General features: G+C 36.5%; 2 protein-coding genes across 2 annotated transcripts; one reads left to right on the top strand and one right to left on the bottom strand.

The window, feature by feature from the left end:
• Positions 1-261: 261 nt before the first annotated feature.
• On the bottom strand, positions 262-11,733 carry Task7 (TWIK-related acid-sensitive K[+] channel 7). Its single transcript, XM_014232665.3, has 4 exons — positions 11,405-11,733; positions 7,029-7,246; positions 1,861-2,261; positions 262-1,676 (listed from the first exon to the last, which is right to left on the bottom strand). The coding sequence occupies exons 1-4, from the start codon at positions 11,529-11,531 to the stop codon at positions 1,388-1,390; spliced, it is 1,035 nt and encodes a 344-aa protein (XP_014088140.1). The 5' UTR covers positions 11,532-11,733; the 3' UTR covers positions 262-1,387.
• Positions 11,734-13,293: 1,560 nt separating this feature from the next.
• LOC106616150 (uncharacterized) lies at positions 13,294-15,538 on the top strand. The gene has a single exon (XM_014232664.3). The coding sequence runs from the start codon at positions 13,976-13,978 to the stop codon at positions 15,185-15,187; it is 1,212 nt and encodes a 403-aa protein (XP_014088139.1). The 5' UTR covers positions 13,294-13,975; the 3' UTR covers positions 15,188-15,538.
• Positions 15,539-17,148: the final 1,610 nt, after the last annotated feature.

A 17,148-nucleotide genomic window follows, 5' to 3' on the forward strand; every position in this document is an offset into this window, starting at 1 on the left:
TCCCGCCTTAACTTCCGATTATGCAAGTATGACACTGTAAATGAAACTTTTCTTTTCATTGAAAAATTTTGTGGTCGTTACATCTGTCGATTGAACCACGTATGTTGTAACATTTTTCTGTGGCACTGAAACTACGTTCGGCTAAATAATAAATAAGGTTAAAAAAAAAAACTAAAAAACGTGCTTTTAAAGCGCGCTTCATTTAATACTATTATTGAACTCTAATGTCGTAGGCACAAAATATTAAAGAGAAACTTCAACTTTAACATATGTATACAATTTTTAATCTAATTTCAGTTATATACAATACAATGCATTTAAAGATATTTATTTTCAACAAATATTCAGCGTGAGGCGAAACTTTTTCGCAAAAGTAAATTTTTAAATTTCAAAGAATTATGTTTCCATTCTATTCTTGAGCATATTCAAGTCTGTTATTTTCATTCTATTTTTGAGTATATTCAACTCTATAAAACGACCGCCAGATTTTCAGATTTCCTCTATTGAACTTTACGATCTTTTTGTGGTTCGTGTATTGGTCCGTTGTTTTTATTTTCTCATGGTCTCCCTATGATTCGTTTTTGGGGGCCAATACGATTCTTTCTGGCTTCGTCCGCCAAAAATATGTTTTCCAGAGTTGTATGATTTTTGCCGTTGCTGTATGCCCGCCCAAAAAAGTCAGTATTATCTAAACTGAGGTATGTTTTATGCTGATCAAAATCCTCAATTCTAAATGTGAATCCGAATAACTTAAACAAATCATATGTATATCTCACGTTTCTTATGTACATTTGTATGTCGATAACACGTTACATTGTTTATAGTTTGCAAATTGTTTTTATATAATTCCAAAAAAACAATCATAGATACACACATTCATGTTACTGCTCTTTTGAGTTTTTGTTGATTAAGTATTAAAAACAAACACTTAGAATTCACTTTAAACTATACATATATCCATATTTTCGAAAATGCCTTCTATAAGTTACTTTAGGTCGTACTTCCTAAACTAATTGAAAGTCTTGTGTTATGTAAGAGAGTAAATGAGTTGCAACATGTGTTATATAAGTTTTCATGAAAATTCGTCCAATATATTGAGTTTCAAGTAGTCGCCACTTGCGTCAGTTTAGATTGCATTGCATTATATATTTTATAACCAAGTGATGTAAATTTTTTATCTATTGCTGAACATTTTTAGATCCCGACAAACTAATGTGCGAGAGGCGACCAACAGTTAAGAAAAAATAATAACAACTGAAGCCAAACAAATTGTTAACTGACCTTGTCATAACCATACAATTCTTCAACCATGTTTAATGCCCTATGTACATCTGTCTATTAGCTTTCCTACATATGACAATTCAACATTAGTATTTTGTTGCCTATATCAAACCGACGCACGCTTCAAACTCAGCGTACTCTCAATGATATCAGTAGGACGAAAATCAGGATCGACAAATGGTTCATGATTTAGGCACTTTGTGCCTCCAAGGCAAGTGCATGAACAAATTGATAAAGTTTCATCCAAGTCTGTCGTATAATTTGAGTTTAGTAACATTTTGCCATGAATATTGAAATTGCTGGATTCCACATCGTAGGCTAGCTGTTGATGGGAGAAAGCAGTAGCCGCGGCTTCTTGAGCATCCTGTTCGTTACGCTTTGCATCTTCCGCTTGCCTGTAAAAGTAACGTCCACAATATTAGTCGAATTATGCATATTACGATCTCTGATATTATAACACAAATATCCTGCATCTTGATACACGTACGCCGTCAACAAAACGACGTCCGAGTATCGATGTGCGGAAGCTTAATTGAACTGAAATTCAGTGTTATGTACCCAACACTTTATTTCTATTACATGGTCATGAAGCGAAGCACCAGCAGATTGATACTGGCAGCGACTACCGCAAGTCCAAAAAGTATAAACACCAAACTGAGCGCAACATAGCCGGGTTTATTGATCAGCGCCTGATCGTTTTGCAACGCCACATAGTCACCGAATCCGATGGTTGTGAGCGTCACAAAGCAGTAATAGAAACTGTCGAAATAACTCCAGCCCTCATAGCGTGAAAAGACTGCTGCGCCAGTGGTTATAATGATAGACGATAGCATACCCGTCGCTAACATTAAATTCATTTCAGTTGCCTCGGTTTGAGAGCAGTGCATATAACGTTTCGCCCGTCTTATTATTACCGAAGCGAACTTGTTCAAACGTTCTCCAATCGACTGGAACATGACGAGGCCCAACGGAATGCCCACCTGCAACGATATTATTTTACAGTATTGTATCATCGTTGATCTAATATTCATGTTGATTTACAATTTATATACATATCTACATATGTATACAAATGTATGTATCTTTTTTCAACTAAAAATAAGCTTCAAACTTTCAAGAAGATGAAAAAGAAGCCTCTTAAAATTTAATATCTTATTATTAATATTAAGAGGTGCCTGATCTTATCTTTCCACTTTCTATATATATATGTATATATGAATATGGAAATGATAAAGGAAAAGTATTATGTTTTTATTTTGTAAAAATTAACTGAAAAATTGTGCTGTCAAGAAATCATGATTTAATTACTACATTCATAGAAGGTTACGACAACCTTGACGTCGTTAAACCAACATCTTTATGCATACATTGGAACGAATTAAAAAAAAAATATTAGCTATATTACTGAATGTTAATTAGTTATACCCTCTACGTCGCAAAAGATAACCCAAAGCTTTCTTAAACTTCCAATTTTGGGAAATCTTAAGAAATGTAAGAGGAAAACATAAGATAGTGTACTTCTGTGATATACTGATACAAAAACAGTGTCATTAATATCCCATTATCCAAAATTTTAAATTGTTAGTTTTCTTTCCCTTAAGTTTGGCAAAGTTATGCAAAATTTTGACATTTAAATTTCTTCATAACATTCATATCACTTACACGAATTTTGTCCATATCTTTATTAACAACAACCCACTGTATACTTCATCCTCGTTTCGAATTTTTAAAAGCAATTTTTGCAAAATTTAAGGCTCTACCACTTCACAAACGCACCTGAACTTATAAAAAAAATGTGTACAAATCGATTTTGATTTACAAAAAATTAAAAACTGAAGTGGTTGAGTTTTAGAAAGATCAGAAGTATACATAGGTTAATTATGTAAGCGAGGGCGGGTTAGTGAAACCAACTGAAACAAGTAAGGAAGGAATACGTTCGGGTGTAACCAAACATTTTATTCTCCGGGGGAAATTCCTTCAGGTGCTGGCAAAAGTTTATATTAAAGGAAGTATTGATCCGATTTAACACAAAGGCATACTATTATTGAAAGTTTCATTTATTATTTTATTATATGAATTTCAATTATATATCTTACACATTGACCGATATTTTCGGTAAAAAGTCAACTATAAGCACTGGGGTCCACATATTCAGTACCTATGGGCAGTTTTAGTTCGATTTAGAGAATTTTTGGCCCCAAGGTGGCACACTTTAAACGCATTATTCACGCAAAGTTTTACCCTGATGCAATCATTGTTGCTTGATTTGCATAGTGGAAAGTGAAGGAATTTAAAATGGTGTTATGGGGAAGTAAGCGTGGTTGTAATCCGAATTCACCTATTTTCGCACTGCAACATAGAAAGAAGAGAAGAATGTTATGTACCGAATTTGGTTGAAATCGGTTAAGCAGATCCCAAGATATGGGTTTTCACCTAAAAGTGGGCGGTGCCACACCCACGGTCTAATTTTGAAAGTGGTTCCTATTAAGCCATCTCATACTATCCCACAGTTAAAATTTTATGTCACTGGCGTGTTTAGTGCTTGATTTATCGCGCGTTTAGTAGTTTTTAACAGTACCGTTATATGGGGAGTGGGCGGGGTTGCCACCCGATTTCACCCTGTCGATAGAGGTGCTAAAAATATTTGTTCTCAGTGAATTTTGTTATTATAGATTTATAGGTGATACAAACAACCGTTAGGTGAACAAAACTATTATACTCTGTAGCAACATGTTATTTTAGTTCGCGTCTGCTAAAATTATATAAAAACCATATTCAAAAGGATATGTATGTGTTTATGATATTAACTCGACCGAAGCGACTAAATTTAATATATTGAGTTGATGTATGAAACGTCAACCAGCGGATCGGAATTAATTATCTTAGAGATATGAGGTCCTTGTCCATGTAATTTCATTAAAATATTACACACTTTGACCAACAAAAACAGTTGGAAATACGAAAATCATTTTACGGGGTATATTGGCGATAGAGAAAGGGCATTAATTTTGACATTGCTCAGATATACTCGAGAACATATTGTGAAGCAATTTTATATAAAAACAAGTAAGGAAGGGCTAAGTTCGGATGTAACCGAACATTTTATACTCTCGCAAAGTCAAATGGTATACTCGTTTGAGATTTCTTTGTGGATTGCACTGGGGTCCACATATTTAGTACTTAGGGGTTTGAACAGTTTTGGTTCGATATAGACAATTTTTGGCCGCAAGGTGGCATACTTTAATTGCATTATTCACGCAAAGTTTTACCCCGATATAATCATTGTTACCTGATTTGCATAGTGGAAAGTGAAAGAATCAGATGGAATTGAAAATGGTGTTACATGGGAAGGAAGCGTGGTTGTAGTCCGATTTCGCCCATTTTCGCACTATGACATAGAAACACGAAAAGAACGTTATGCACCGAATTTGGTTGAAATCGGTTGAGCAGATCTCAAGATATGGGTTTTCACCTAAAAGTGGGCTGTGCCACGCCCACTGACTAATTTTGAACGCAGTTCCTATAAAGCCAATTTATACCATCTCAGAGATAAAATTTATTGTCTCTGGCGTGTTTAGTGCTTGATTTATCGCGCTTTTAGTAGTTTTTAACAGTACCGTTATATGGGGAGTGGGCGGAGTTGCCACCCGATTTCAACTATTTTCACACCGTCAATAGAAGTGCTAAAAGCATTTGCTTCTAGTGAATTTTGTTATTATAGCATTAGCGGTTTAGGAGATATGCACATTAAACCTATTAGAGGCGGGACCACGGCCACTTTTTAAAAAAAGTTTTAACTGCAGATGCCCCTCCCTAATGTGATCCTGTGTACCAAATAACAGTCTTGTATCTTATTGCGGAGCTTAGTTATGGCAAGTTATTTGTTTTTAATTAATGGCGTTTTGTGGGCGTGGCAGTGGTCCGATTACGCCCATCTGCAATACCAACCGTCTCACGGTACCAAGAAACATGTCTACCAAGTTTCATAAAGATATCTCAATTTTTACTCAAGTTAGAGCTTGCACGGACGGACGGACGGACGGACAGACAGTCACCCGGATTTCAACTCGTCTCTTCATCCTGATCATTTATATATATATAACCCTATATATAACTCGATTAGTTTTAGGTGATACAAACAACCGTTAGGTGAACAAAACTATTATACTCTGTAGCAACAGGTTGCGAGAGTATAATAATACTCACTGGGAGTTGGGGGTAATATCCGATTTTATCAATTTTCATTTCGATTTAACCCATTTTTGACATGCAGACTTACCATTATCAGGAAAGGATCCTCTATGAATTTCAATTATATATCTCACACATTGTCCGATATTATCAGTAAAAAGTCAACTATAGATACTAGGGTCCACATATTCGGTATTTGTGTCCTTGAACAGTTGTAGTCCGATTTTGACATAGTATAAGCGAACCTTTTTTGAAAAGTTTTATACAGATAAAATTGTGTTTTATGGGAAACAGGCGTGGTAACTATACGATTTCGTTCATTTTCGCACTGTAACATAGGGATGTCAAAAGAACGTTATATACCGAATTTGGTCAGCGGTCCGATTACACCCATCTGCAATAACAACCGTCTTACGGCACCCAGAAATTTGTGTACCAAGTTTCATCAAGATATCTCAAATTTTACTCAAGTTACAGACAGTCACCCGATGGACAGACAGTCACCCGGATTTCAATTCGTCTCTTTATCCTAATCATCGTTTTAGATCTCGAATGTATTTTCGAATTAGATCGCTTAAATGATATATATCAGATAATTGTTTGAACGCAAAAGTAAAAATTAAACAGAAACATAAATAATCATTTTTTGGTTTTTTAAACAAAATAAATAATTAACCATTCAGGCAGAATAGCATAACTCTCAAAAGTAGACGGTGGGTAAAAAATATACATACATATGTACATATAGTATATGTAGGTATTTCTCTGATATACTGATACATTGTCTTGAATATCTTATTATCCATAGTCCTTCACAATATTAGTTCCCTCCGCTTTAAAGTTGGGCAAGATTGTGCGAAATTTTTATATATAAATTATTTTTAATATATATAGAACCACACTTTTTACTAACGAATGACATAATACCAAACGAAAAGTTCTTCCTGAATTTTTTTTAAGTCTTCTATTATTCAGATATATGCAATATCTCGCAATCAAAGGGACGAAATTTAATACGTTGGATATATGAAGATAAAGTCCAGTGGGACGGAAAGTGTTAGAAGATGTGAAGTTAGTGGCACGAGGCCTAGATCAAGGTCTGGTCAGATTTCGTTCATATTCAACGCTAAATCACATTGTGGTCCAGAAAACAAGAAAACTTAATTTTAGTAAAATATAAAAATTTACCAATATAACAATTATGGAGTCAACTGGAAAGACGAAAATCATTATATTGGGAATGTTAAATGGTCAACACTGGTGCTTCATTTTGAGGCCTCAGGCTGAGGCTGCCGGTTTTAAGTGCAATAGCAGCTTAACTCTTTCAAAAATTTTAATAAGATAAATCACAATATGACTGATATATTCAGCATAAAGTTCACTAGAATAACGAAAATTATTATTAACGCCATTTCGTATGTGATGAATGAAATAGTCCGAATTTGACCATCTGCAATAACAACTTCTTCAGAGGAGAAGTTACTCAAGTTATAACTTGAACCGACAGACAGATATCCTAAAATCATATGTGTATGTTAAAATGTAATAATACTTACCATTGCATATGCCATACAAAACGCTTTGCCACCGATTGTTACTGGTGTTGAATGTCCATAACCAATCATAGCCAGAACTACAGTAGCAAAATAAAAGGCACCGGCAAATTTCCACTGCGGTCCAGCTTTGTGTGGTTTATTTTCGATGATCACTATTTCCATCATCCGATAGTCTTCGGCAGTAACATTATACTTTTTGACGAAATTGTTTTTTACAGCTAAATTTAGAAGAGAAATTACGCAAAAAAAAGTAGTAGTAGAAATATATAATTTTAGTGAGAAAAATTAGAAAAACAAGTAAGGAACAATTTGTAAGAATCAAAGCCGGGGAATTCTGTTTTCGGTAAAAAAAAATTGCGCAATTGGAACTGGGGTCCAGTTCTTCGGTATCTGTGGGTTTGAATAGTTTAGGTCCGATTTGGACAATTTTTGGCACTAATCGTGCAAAGTTTTATACGTATATATTGATTGCTTCTTGATTTGTATTCTGGAAAGTGAAAGAATCAGATGGATTTTAAAATAGTGTTATATGGGAAGTAGGCGGAGTTTTTGCCTGATTACGCCCATTTTCGCACTGTAATGTTGGAATGTCAGGATAATATTACCAACCGAAATCGGTCTAGTAGGTTCGAAGATATAGGTTTTCACCTAAATGTGGGTGGTGCCATGACCATCGTTCAAAATTGACATCGACTTATATAAAGATCTTTCGTGCCATTTTGATTGCAAAATTTTATGTCTCTGGCATATTTAGTTTTAGATTTATCGCTTTTTTTAGTAGTTATTAACAGAACCGTTATATGGGGAGTGGGCGGGGTAATCATCCGATTTCATACATTTCCACACTATCGGTAGGGGTTCTTATAGGATTTGTCCTTAGCGAATTTGGTTTTTTTAGCTTTAGTCGTTTAGGAGATATGTACATTAAACGTATTGGATGGCGGAACCACATCTCTTTTTTCAAAATTCTTAGCCCACAGGTGCCCCTTGCTACTGCAATTATATTAACATATTGTCAAATAAAAAATTTTCCATACAAGAACTTGATTTCATTTAGTGAATAACATATCTTTATGTAACGGTGTGAAAAAGTGCGAAGTCGGACACATAAGCCTGCCAACTGCCCATAAAAAAAAAAAACTTAAATATCTAATTGCTAACTTGATATCGAAAATTTCCGTCAATATGTAAAATTTCTTGTGTCAAAAATGATTACGTACCCACATACCTAATATAAGGACATTCAAGCTCACGTTTGACATTACACTATATATTATAGTCAAACTGTGGAGAATCTTAATATAAGAATTTCAAACGCATGATTTGTTTTCTGCCGTATATATGAATGTGTCAATATGAGTGATATTTTAATGAAATCATGAATGATGTGAAATATTTTAGGTGTTGATAAGTCTTTAAAGAAGTAAGGAATGGCCTAGTTCAGGTCCAACCGAACTTATTATACTCTCGCAATCGGCAAGGACCAAAGCCAGCGAAAAACATTCATATGTTGCTAAAACTTTGTATAAATTATTATTAAATGTTGAGAAAGAATTTAATATTAAGTGTTGACGAAATAAATTAATATATATTATATTATAGGGCGTAGACACTTAGTCTCATTATTGTATTTTGCTTCATATCCGATATATTGGTGAAATATGTACATATATGTGATACAAACCCAACCAAAGAGGCTAAATTTAATATATTGGGTATATGAGGAAAAAATCAACCAGTGGAATGAAAACATTTATAATGGAAACCAGGCGTTCTGGTTGAATCTAGTCTAGACCAATTACGTTCTTGTTCAGCGCTAAACCACATTATGTTTATGAAAACTTTGAAATATTACATATATTAACCAACATAAATGACTTAAGGTACCTTACCAAGGTCCTCAACTTGTCGATGGCCACTCTTCAAATACCCGATGTGTGGAAAGTCGGAAGAGTGGTCCCACTCTCTTTTCCCTAGTAGTGAAGACACTTGAGGCCTTGCTACTCCCGACGTTCACTCACCACCTGAGTCTAGCGGACCATCAGCATGGCTTCCGAAAAGTGCACAGCACCACCACAGCACTTAGCGTCATAAACGCCCAGATAGTTCATGGCCTAAACCAGAAGCCACCCTGCAAGAGGATGATCGTCGTAGCGTTGGACCTGTCAAAAGCTTTTGACACAGTCAATCACACAACGCTACTTGAGGACCTAGAACAATCAACGCTCCCTCCAGGGCTGAAGCGGTGGACCATGAACTACCTGAGCGGTTGACATTCATCCGTACTGTTTCGAGGCCAAAACTCCAAGCTTAGAAGAATTAAACAGGTGGTTCCACAAGGCGGTGTCCTCTCCCCACTACTATTTAATTTTTACATTTCGAAACTCACCCAACCACCAGCGGGAATTTCCGTGACCTGTGCTCAAAAGTAAACAGCTACCGCTCCGACCTTTCTCGCTTCTTCTCTGCAAGGAATCTGACACTCTCCCCCACTAAATCCACAGCGACCATATTCACAAATTGGACGAAGGAATACAGACTAGACTTGAACATTTCAGTCGATGGCACAAAAACTCCGATGGTCAATAACCCTAAAATTTTAGGCGTAACATTGGACAGTCTGTGCTCCTTTACTCCTCGCAAGACCGCGATAACTGCTAAAGTACAGAGCAAAATCCTCAAATCGCTTGCCGGCAGCTCTTGGGGAAAAGACAAATAACGAGCTCCTCTCCAAGCAGTTTCTGCTGGGGTGTTTTCGTAGAAATCACTCCTGCAGTCGTCTGCTTGAAGCGGAGCCGCCTCCTATGAACATCAAGAGGTCTTTCTTTGATTACGTCGACGACATTAGACAGTACGCCGACCGGACTTCGGATGCAATAAACTTCAGACAGGCACTGACCGCCATTCACAGTGGAGCCATCAACACCTTCACCGACTCCCTCTCAGTGAATGGCGTACTAGGAGTTACCACCCATAGCAGACCTAGAGCTCGAGTTGCCTCGGGAAACCAGAGTGACCCTCGCGCAACTTCGTTCTGGATATTGTAGCAGGTTAAGCTCCTATTTATCCAGAATAGACCCCGACAGTCTAAACATATGACCTGCGTGTAATGAGGGTCCGCAGGATACTAACCGCCTCTTTGCATGCCCAACAAAAACTTACCGATCAAACAGGGTTAGATCGCCGAAATAACAGCCCTTGGCCGGATAAAATCCGGGTCAATTCCGTTATCACAGAACCGGCTGTTGTGGGAATTGTCCTGCAATTTTGGGTCCTGCATGCAATGAGTCTCCGCATGACACTAACCACCTCTTTGCATGCCCAACAAACCCCACTCATCTAACACCCCTTTCCCTATGGTCCGACCCCGTCGAAACAGCTCGTTTCCTGGGCCTCCCGTTAGATGACATCGACGACAACCAATCTGGAACTTATCACCCAAACGGGGATTAGGCAACCGTTACAACAACAACAAGGCAGAAGGTCTGGGCTTAACTTGTGGCTTTACTCAAGTATAATTGGAAGTATGTTTCTGTGTAATTTTATGAAGAGAGCACACACACTGTCCGACATATGCGGCATAATGTCTGCTAAAATAACGAAAATCATGAAATGTAGTATATGGATGCTGGGGTAATTCGTGGACCGATTTTACACATATTCTGCATTAAACTAAAGTATATCCAATATTATACTTTAACTTAATTTTGCTAAGATATCTTGCTTATTGGCAGATATATACGGTATAAAAATAAACGGCAGTTTGAAATCCTTATATAAAATATATGGGGGCTAGGAAAAGTACTGACTCGATTCATTTTTGACACAGGGGTACGAAACATACCGCGCGATCAACTAAACAAGGGATGGACGAAAATATGATTTCTTTATTAGACTGGCCTTCGTGCAGTCTAAATCTGAACCCCATTGAGAATCTCTGAAAGCAATTGAAAACGAAGGTTCGATTGCACAAATTCGGAAACTTGAAAATATGTAATGCGAATCCCTAATTCGGGGGTGCTTTTCCAAAGTCATTATTATTATTTATTTTTAATCTGAAGGTGAAATCCTGTGACGGTATAGTTGAAATTTTCAACTTTAAACGTAAATATCTCGAAAATAATAAGTTTCCCGCGGCTATATCTATATATATTCTTGATCTGGAGGATCTCCTCTATCCATACTCATTTTATCCCCGAAACCTGGGACGTTATTCTAAAGCCGACACTATATATATATAACCCTATATCTAACTCGATTAGTTTTAGGTGATACAAACAACCGTTAGGTGAACAAAACTATTATACTCTGTAGCAACAGGTTGCGAGAGTATAAAAACATATCTATAACAAGATTATTTTAGAAAATATATTTACCTTGCAAAAAATCCCATCTCTTCGCTTCAGTGTGTGATTCCAGAGAGTCGAAGACAGCCGCACCAATAAGCAAATATGTAAACGTACAAACGACCAAAGATAGGGTACGAACATTCTGCCTCTTCATAATATTATATTATTAATATTCACATTTATAGTTACCGCAGGCTTCTAGTTTTTAAGACATTTGTATTGCACTTTTTATAAATTAACACTAAATTGTATGTATGTATATATTTATTGTGTATTAAATATTTTTAAAACAACGTTCATTTAAGATTCCACACTTTACTCATTTCGATTTATTTAGCCAATAACGAAAATGATGTACACAAGAATAATGGAATACAATTGTATACTAGCAAATGGTGTTACCACATCTACATATTTTGCATGTGAACCAAAGAATAATTATCACAACATAATAACCCATATACAGTTATTTTTTAATTATACTAATTTAGAAGAATTTACCATGTCTTTAAGAAAATAGAAAAATGCATTAGATCAAAATTAAGTTTTTCCTTTTTTCATATTTTACTCACAAATTTTTTGTATAGCGGTTATAATTAATATCTTTGGAAAGAAGGAGTAAGCACTTTTAGATAGCAGACTTTAGCTGTCTTCAATTCGCCAAGCGTTGGAGAGAAGCGAATCGAACAAACCGTCTAGATGTTCAAATGATTGGACAACACTTGTGGTGCAACCTGCGTTTGTATGTGTATGAAAAGAGTCCAGCAACTCGAGTAGATTTTCTGTCATTTCTCTTCATAAAATTTTTTCAAATGTTTGTGCGGTTCGGCTAAGCGACACTTAGAGTGTGTTGCATAATTCATTAGTATGTTGGTATGGTGATCTCACATTTTGCTTACAAGGAATTACGATAAATGTGGTAGACCAATATGTATAATACCCGCTTAACAGTTATAAAGAAATACTTTAGTCGAGAATTCCCTAATCAACCAGAATCTATTGAATACCCGCTACTAATATTTTCAAGGTCATAAATATGACAGGAATTTTCTAATCTTTGAAAGTATTAAAACCCATAATTTTTTTACTCCATAAATTTTTTTTTTTTTTATTATAAAACATTCATGAATTAATTACAATTCTTATTTTAAATAAAACGACATTCGAACTAAATCATTTGCGGTTAAAAAAATAAATATGAAAGCGTTTAATATTTTATGTAGATATAGAAAAGTAAGTTAAACCATTTTTATCAGAATTCATTTATGTATATATTATTACATTTAATACCGCTAAATGTTATTAAAAATTTAAATTAAATACATACAAAAAATAGATAACGAAATTTAGATTTCCTAACAAGTCGTATATATTCCTTTGAGCGCTATCGCAACGATGAAAAGAGTTTCAAAACGAAAAGGAATGCTGAATTGCGTAGCATCAAACACAACCCGAGCACATGCGGCACGGTTCGTTCGTCTTTCCTCGTCGTACCCTCATCCACCAAAAACCGGTTTGGGCGACAAAACAGTCTATGTATGAACTAGGACTAAGCAGTCTCTAGTCACTATTTGAGACATTTTAAAGCAGATTTGTGACAAGTTACTATTTACAATACAGACTCCAGTCTTTAAACAAAAAATACTGTCTCAAATTTGTCACTTGATAGTAAGCAGGTTACAAAACTAATAACAATTATTGTCTTCCATTTTGAATATACTGACACTTCATTTATAGATATTAATCGATTGTCGGTTTTTCATATTTTGTATCAATCAAATCAATTTCAAATAATTTTGGTTACTATTGTGAATCAAAGTCAACATTTTTTGACTGCGTTATAGAAACTTTAATATTTGTTATCGTCAATTTATTTTTGTTCAGGTTTTATATACATCTCTAAATAACGAAATGTAACAGCTGATTAGATCTGTTCGTTTTGAAGTCATAAAAATTGTCTGTAATTTAAAATTTCAAAATTAGAGACTTGCGGCTATATGATGGTACTGAGCTCCGATATAAAACTTCATAGCATTGAAGATAGCGGTTATACCACTTTAATGAGGTATCTGTGTATTCTCTTGTACGAATTTAACTCGATAGCTTTATTGTTGCTTGCACAAGTAACTTTTTTGACAAGACAGCAGTGCACAGAGAAATAGTGTAGCAAAGACCGCTTGTGTTACTATTTAGAAGTGAAGAGATGTGTAGCATAATTCAGTGGCAACTCTGTTTTGAATTAATAAATGTCAAAAAGTCTCCCAAGATGAGGAAAAACAATTCGTGAATAACTGGGTCCCGATTGTTAAATATGGAGACTAAAAAATAATTGTAGCATCTAAGTGAATCAAAAATTGTTTACCGATAAGATTTTTTAATTGGGTATTTGCACTTATACATAAGTGTATGAATTGATTTGAGCACATTTTTAAAGAATATTTTACATAATATTCTTCAGCCGGAAAGCCATTTATCTTGGGACTTTTAACAATAATCGGGGGTTTTCCAACAAATTTAACGATTTAGATAAGTAACTTAAAGGAATTACTTGAATAGTAATTTCAATATAATTTGTATTGTGGATATTAACAATCAATCATGGAATGGACGAGAGAAAGAACACTTACTCTTATTAATGAATACCGTAAAAGACGAGGTCTATGGGATATGACACATGATGATTATAGGAAAAAGGATATTAAACAAAATCTTCTGATAGAAGTGAGTAATAGTCTTGGTGGAAGCATATCCGTTAATGAGATCGAAAAGAAGTTCCACACTTTGCGCACTCAATACCATCGCGAAATAAATCGAATGAACCGTAAAGAGCCCTACAACTCCAAATGGTTTGGTTTCAAGAACTTGCAGTTTTTAAGTTCTCCAATGGCTCGACGGCTGTCGAGAGGACGTATTAAAAATGAAATTACGGAAGATGGTACAGTGACATCAAAATATATTATTAGAGATTCGAATACTCATCACGATAGCAGTGGAAGTTCTGTGAATTTGAATAACAATGTAAATGAAGAATTTTTGATACATCAAAAGCCTGCTATTGCGATAGAGCCCATAGGCAACTCTAGACATTACCGTAATACCAGTCGATCCCGCGCATTAGAAAAGTTAATTGAAGAAACTACCAAAGATATTGATGAAGCTGATGACAAGCAAAAAATGACCATTACAATGGAGCAACAAAGTTATAACAGTGAAATGCAATCTGAGGAGCAAATTAGTAGTCATAGAATAAATACAGAAGGGGATGAAGAACAGCTGGAAGCTATTCAATTACAGGGAGAAGAGGAAGAAATCACATACACATCTTCGACAGCAGCTGACGCCTGTGAAGATATTTCTCATAATCAGCAAACAATATCTACACGTATTATAAAAGCTCAACATAATAATTCATGTAATGATCATGAAATTGAGTATGAAGATGAAGTTGATCCGTCGCATGAGGACAAACGTGTTTTCTATGGAAGCACAGGACAACAAAATTCAGTGCCTATAGAATCCACGCCTTCTGCAGTTGCACATCCAACCAACATATTGTTAAATTCCAAAATCAAAATCAACAGTCAACAAAAGCAACATTTGCCGGGACGAAGTATGGATAAAACATCCAATGCAAATTCTGGCCCAAAAGTATTTCACACATCCGGTCATATACGAGACGAATATTCAACTTATGGCGAATATGTATCGAATGAAATGCGCAACATAACGAATCGTGAAGTATTATTGGGTCTTAAACATAAAATAAATACTGCTCTTTTCGAAGCGCAAATGGCTGAATTACGAAACTGAAAAATGACAAAATATCTCGTGTACATATAGTGTTATCCTACACATTCATTTATACCTAGTTGTCGCTTACAGTTGCAGTCTCCTCAACGCTTAAAATTTTAATTGGATATATTTAACATAAAACGTTAAATACATATATAGTTGTACGTACGACTTTTTATTATATAAGGTAGCGAAAAGATTAAAAAAGTTTGGTTATAATGTTTTATCTTTCACAAAACCCACTACTTATGTCTTTCTCAATTATCAAAAAAAAAAGTTTGTGAAACTATCCAAAATTGGCAAAAATCGTAAGATTTTTATAATAAATATATGTTTGAGCAGAATAAGAAAACAAGTGATTTACAAGTATTTAACGTTGTGTGTATATGTATGTTTAAATTAAAAATAAAAAGTTTTTTACGTTGGATCCTTTTATAGAACAAAAACTGAAACTTCAGGGAGCGTTTACAAGAATCCAACATGTATTTCCATACCTTACAAAAATTTGAGGACCTATTAATCTAAGTGGATAAGTATAGCAAATGTGGGGTGCGAACCCACTTTTGTAACTAGTGTCAGAAGGGAGGTGCTTGATATCACGCTCAGTAACGAGTCTGAGGTAGGGCTGATCTCACAATGGAGGGTATCATCGGAACCCTCCATGTCGGATCACCGTATCATAAGATTCGTGCTGGGGATGGGGGTCAAGCAACTCCCTCCCAAACGTATCCCTGGGAACACGGACTGGGCCGTTTTCAGGGAATTACTCGCAACTAGAATTAGCAGTAGGGAGCAGCTGGATAGAAGCGCAACGGCTTCTGGATTGGAGAGCAGACTGTCTGCCCTAAACCAATCCATTATAGAAGCTTATCATAGCAGCTGCCCCCTAAAGACAACCGGCAAGGGCGGTAAATGCTCCTGGTGGTCTAGTAAACTCTCAGTACTAAGAAAAACGGTGCGCAAGCTATTCAATAAGGCTAAGCGCACCGGAAACTGGGAGGATTACAGATGCAGCCTAACTGCTTATAATAAGGAGATTAGGACCGCGAAACGGAAGAGCTTTAGGAAGTTCTGTGAGAGCGTCTCCTCAACCCCAGAGGCAGCTAGACTGCATAAGGCTCTGGCTAGAGGAAAGACGGACACAGCACTAGCGATTAAACGATCTGATGGGACCTATACGTCCAGCGCAGAAGAAAGAGCTACGGCTCTTCTACTAGCGCATTTCCCGGAGACGATTCAAGAAGACCAGATTCGACCTATGGTCGAACGTAGGCCGTCACGCTTGGACTGGACAGTCGCAAAACAGCTCTTCACTGCAGACTCCATCAAGTGGGCGCTGGCCTCCTTTGAAAAATATAAGTCACCGGGTGCGGACGGTATCCTTCCAGCTTTCCTGCAACAGGGGGAGCAGGTGCTACTGCCCCACCTTGTTCGGCTGGTGAGGGATAGCCTAGCGCTGGCGTATATCCCAGAACCATGGCGCACCGCAAAGGTGATCTTCATACCCAAAGTAGGGAGGAAAGACTACTCATTGGCGAAATCGTTCAGGCCAATCAGTCTTACTTCCTTCCTACTCAAAAGTATGGAAAAGATCATAGACCACGAAGTACGATCGAAGGTGCTGAAGGCATCACCGCTTCATGAGAAGCAACATGCTTACAGAGCAGGCAGGTCAACAAACACTGCTCTGTACCAGCTAACCTCAGAGATCCAGAATTCGTTAGATAGGGGCGAGGTGGTGTTATGCGCCTTCCTCGACATAGAAGGTGCCTTTGACAACACGTCTCACGAGAGCGTGTCAAGAGCACTAGAGAAAAGGAGCGTGGCAGCACCAGTGCGCAGATGGATTACAGCCGTACTGCGCACTAGGGTGGCGGAAACCGCAGTAGGAGAAACTAAAATTCGTCTGGGAACAACAAGAGGCTGCCCACAGGGTGGAGTGCTATCCCCCCTACTTTGGAGCCTAGTTGTGGACGATC

Source organism: Bactrocera oleae, chromosome 2 (assembly GCF_042242935.1).
Source record: "Bactrocera oleae isolate idBacOlea1 chromosome 2, idBacOlea1, whole genome shotgun sequence".
In the NCBI taxonomy this organism is placed as follows: domain Eukaryota; kingdom Metazoa; phylum Arthropoda; class Insecta; order Diptera; family Tephritidae; genus Bactrocera; species Bactrocera oleae.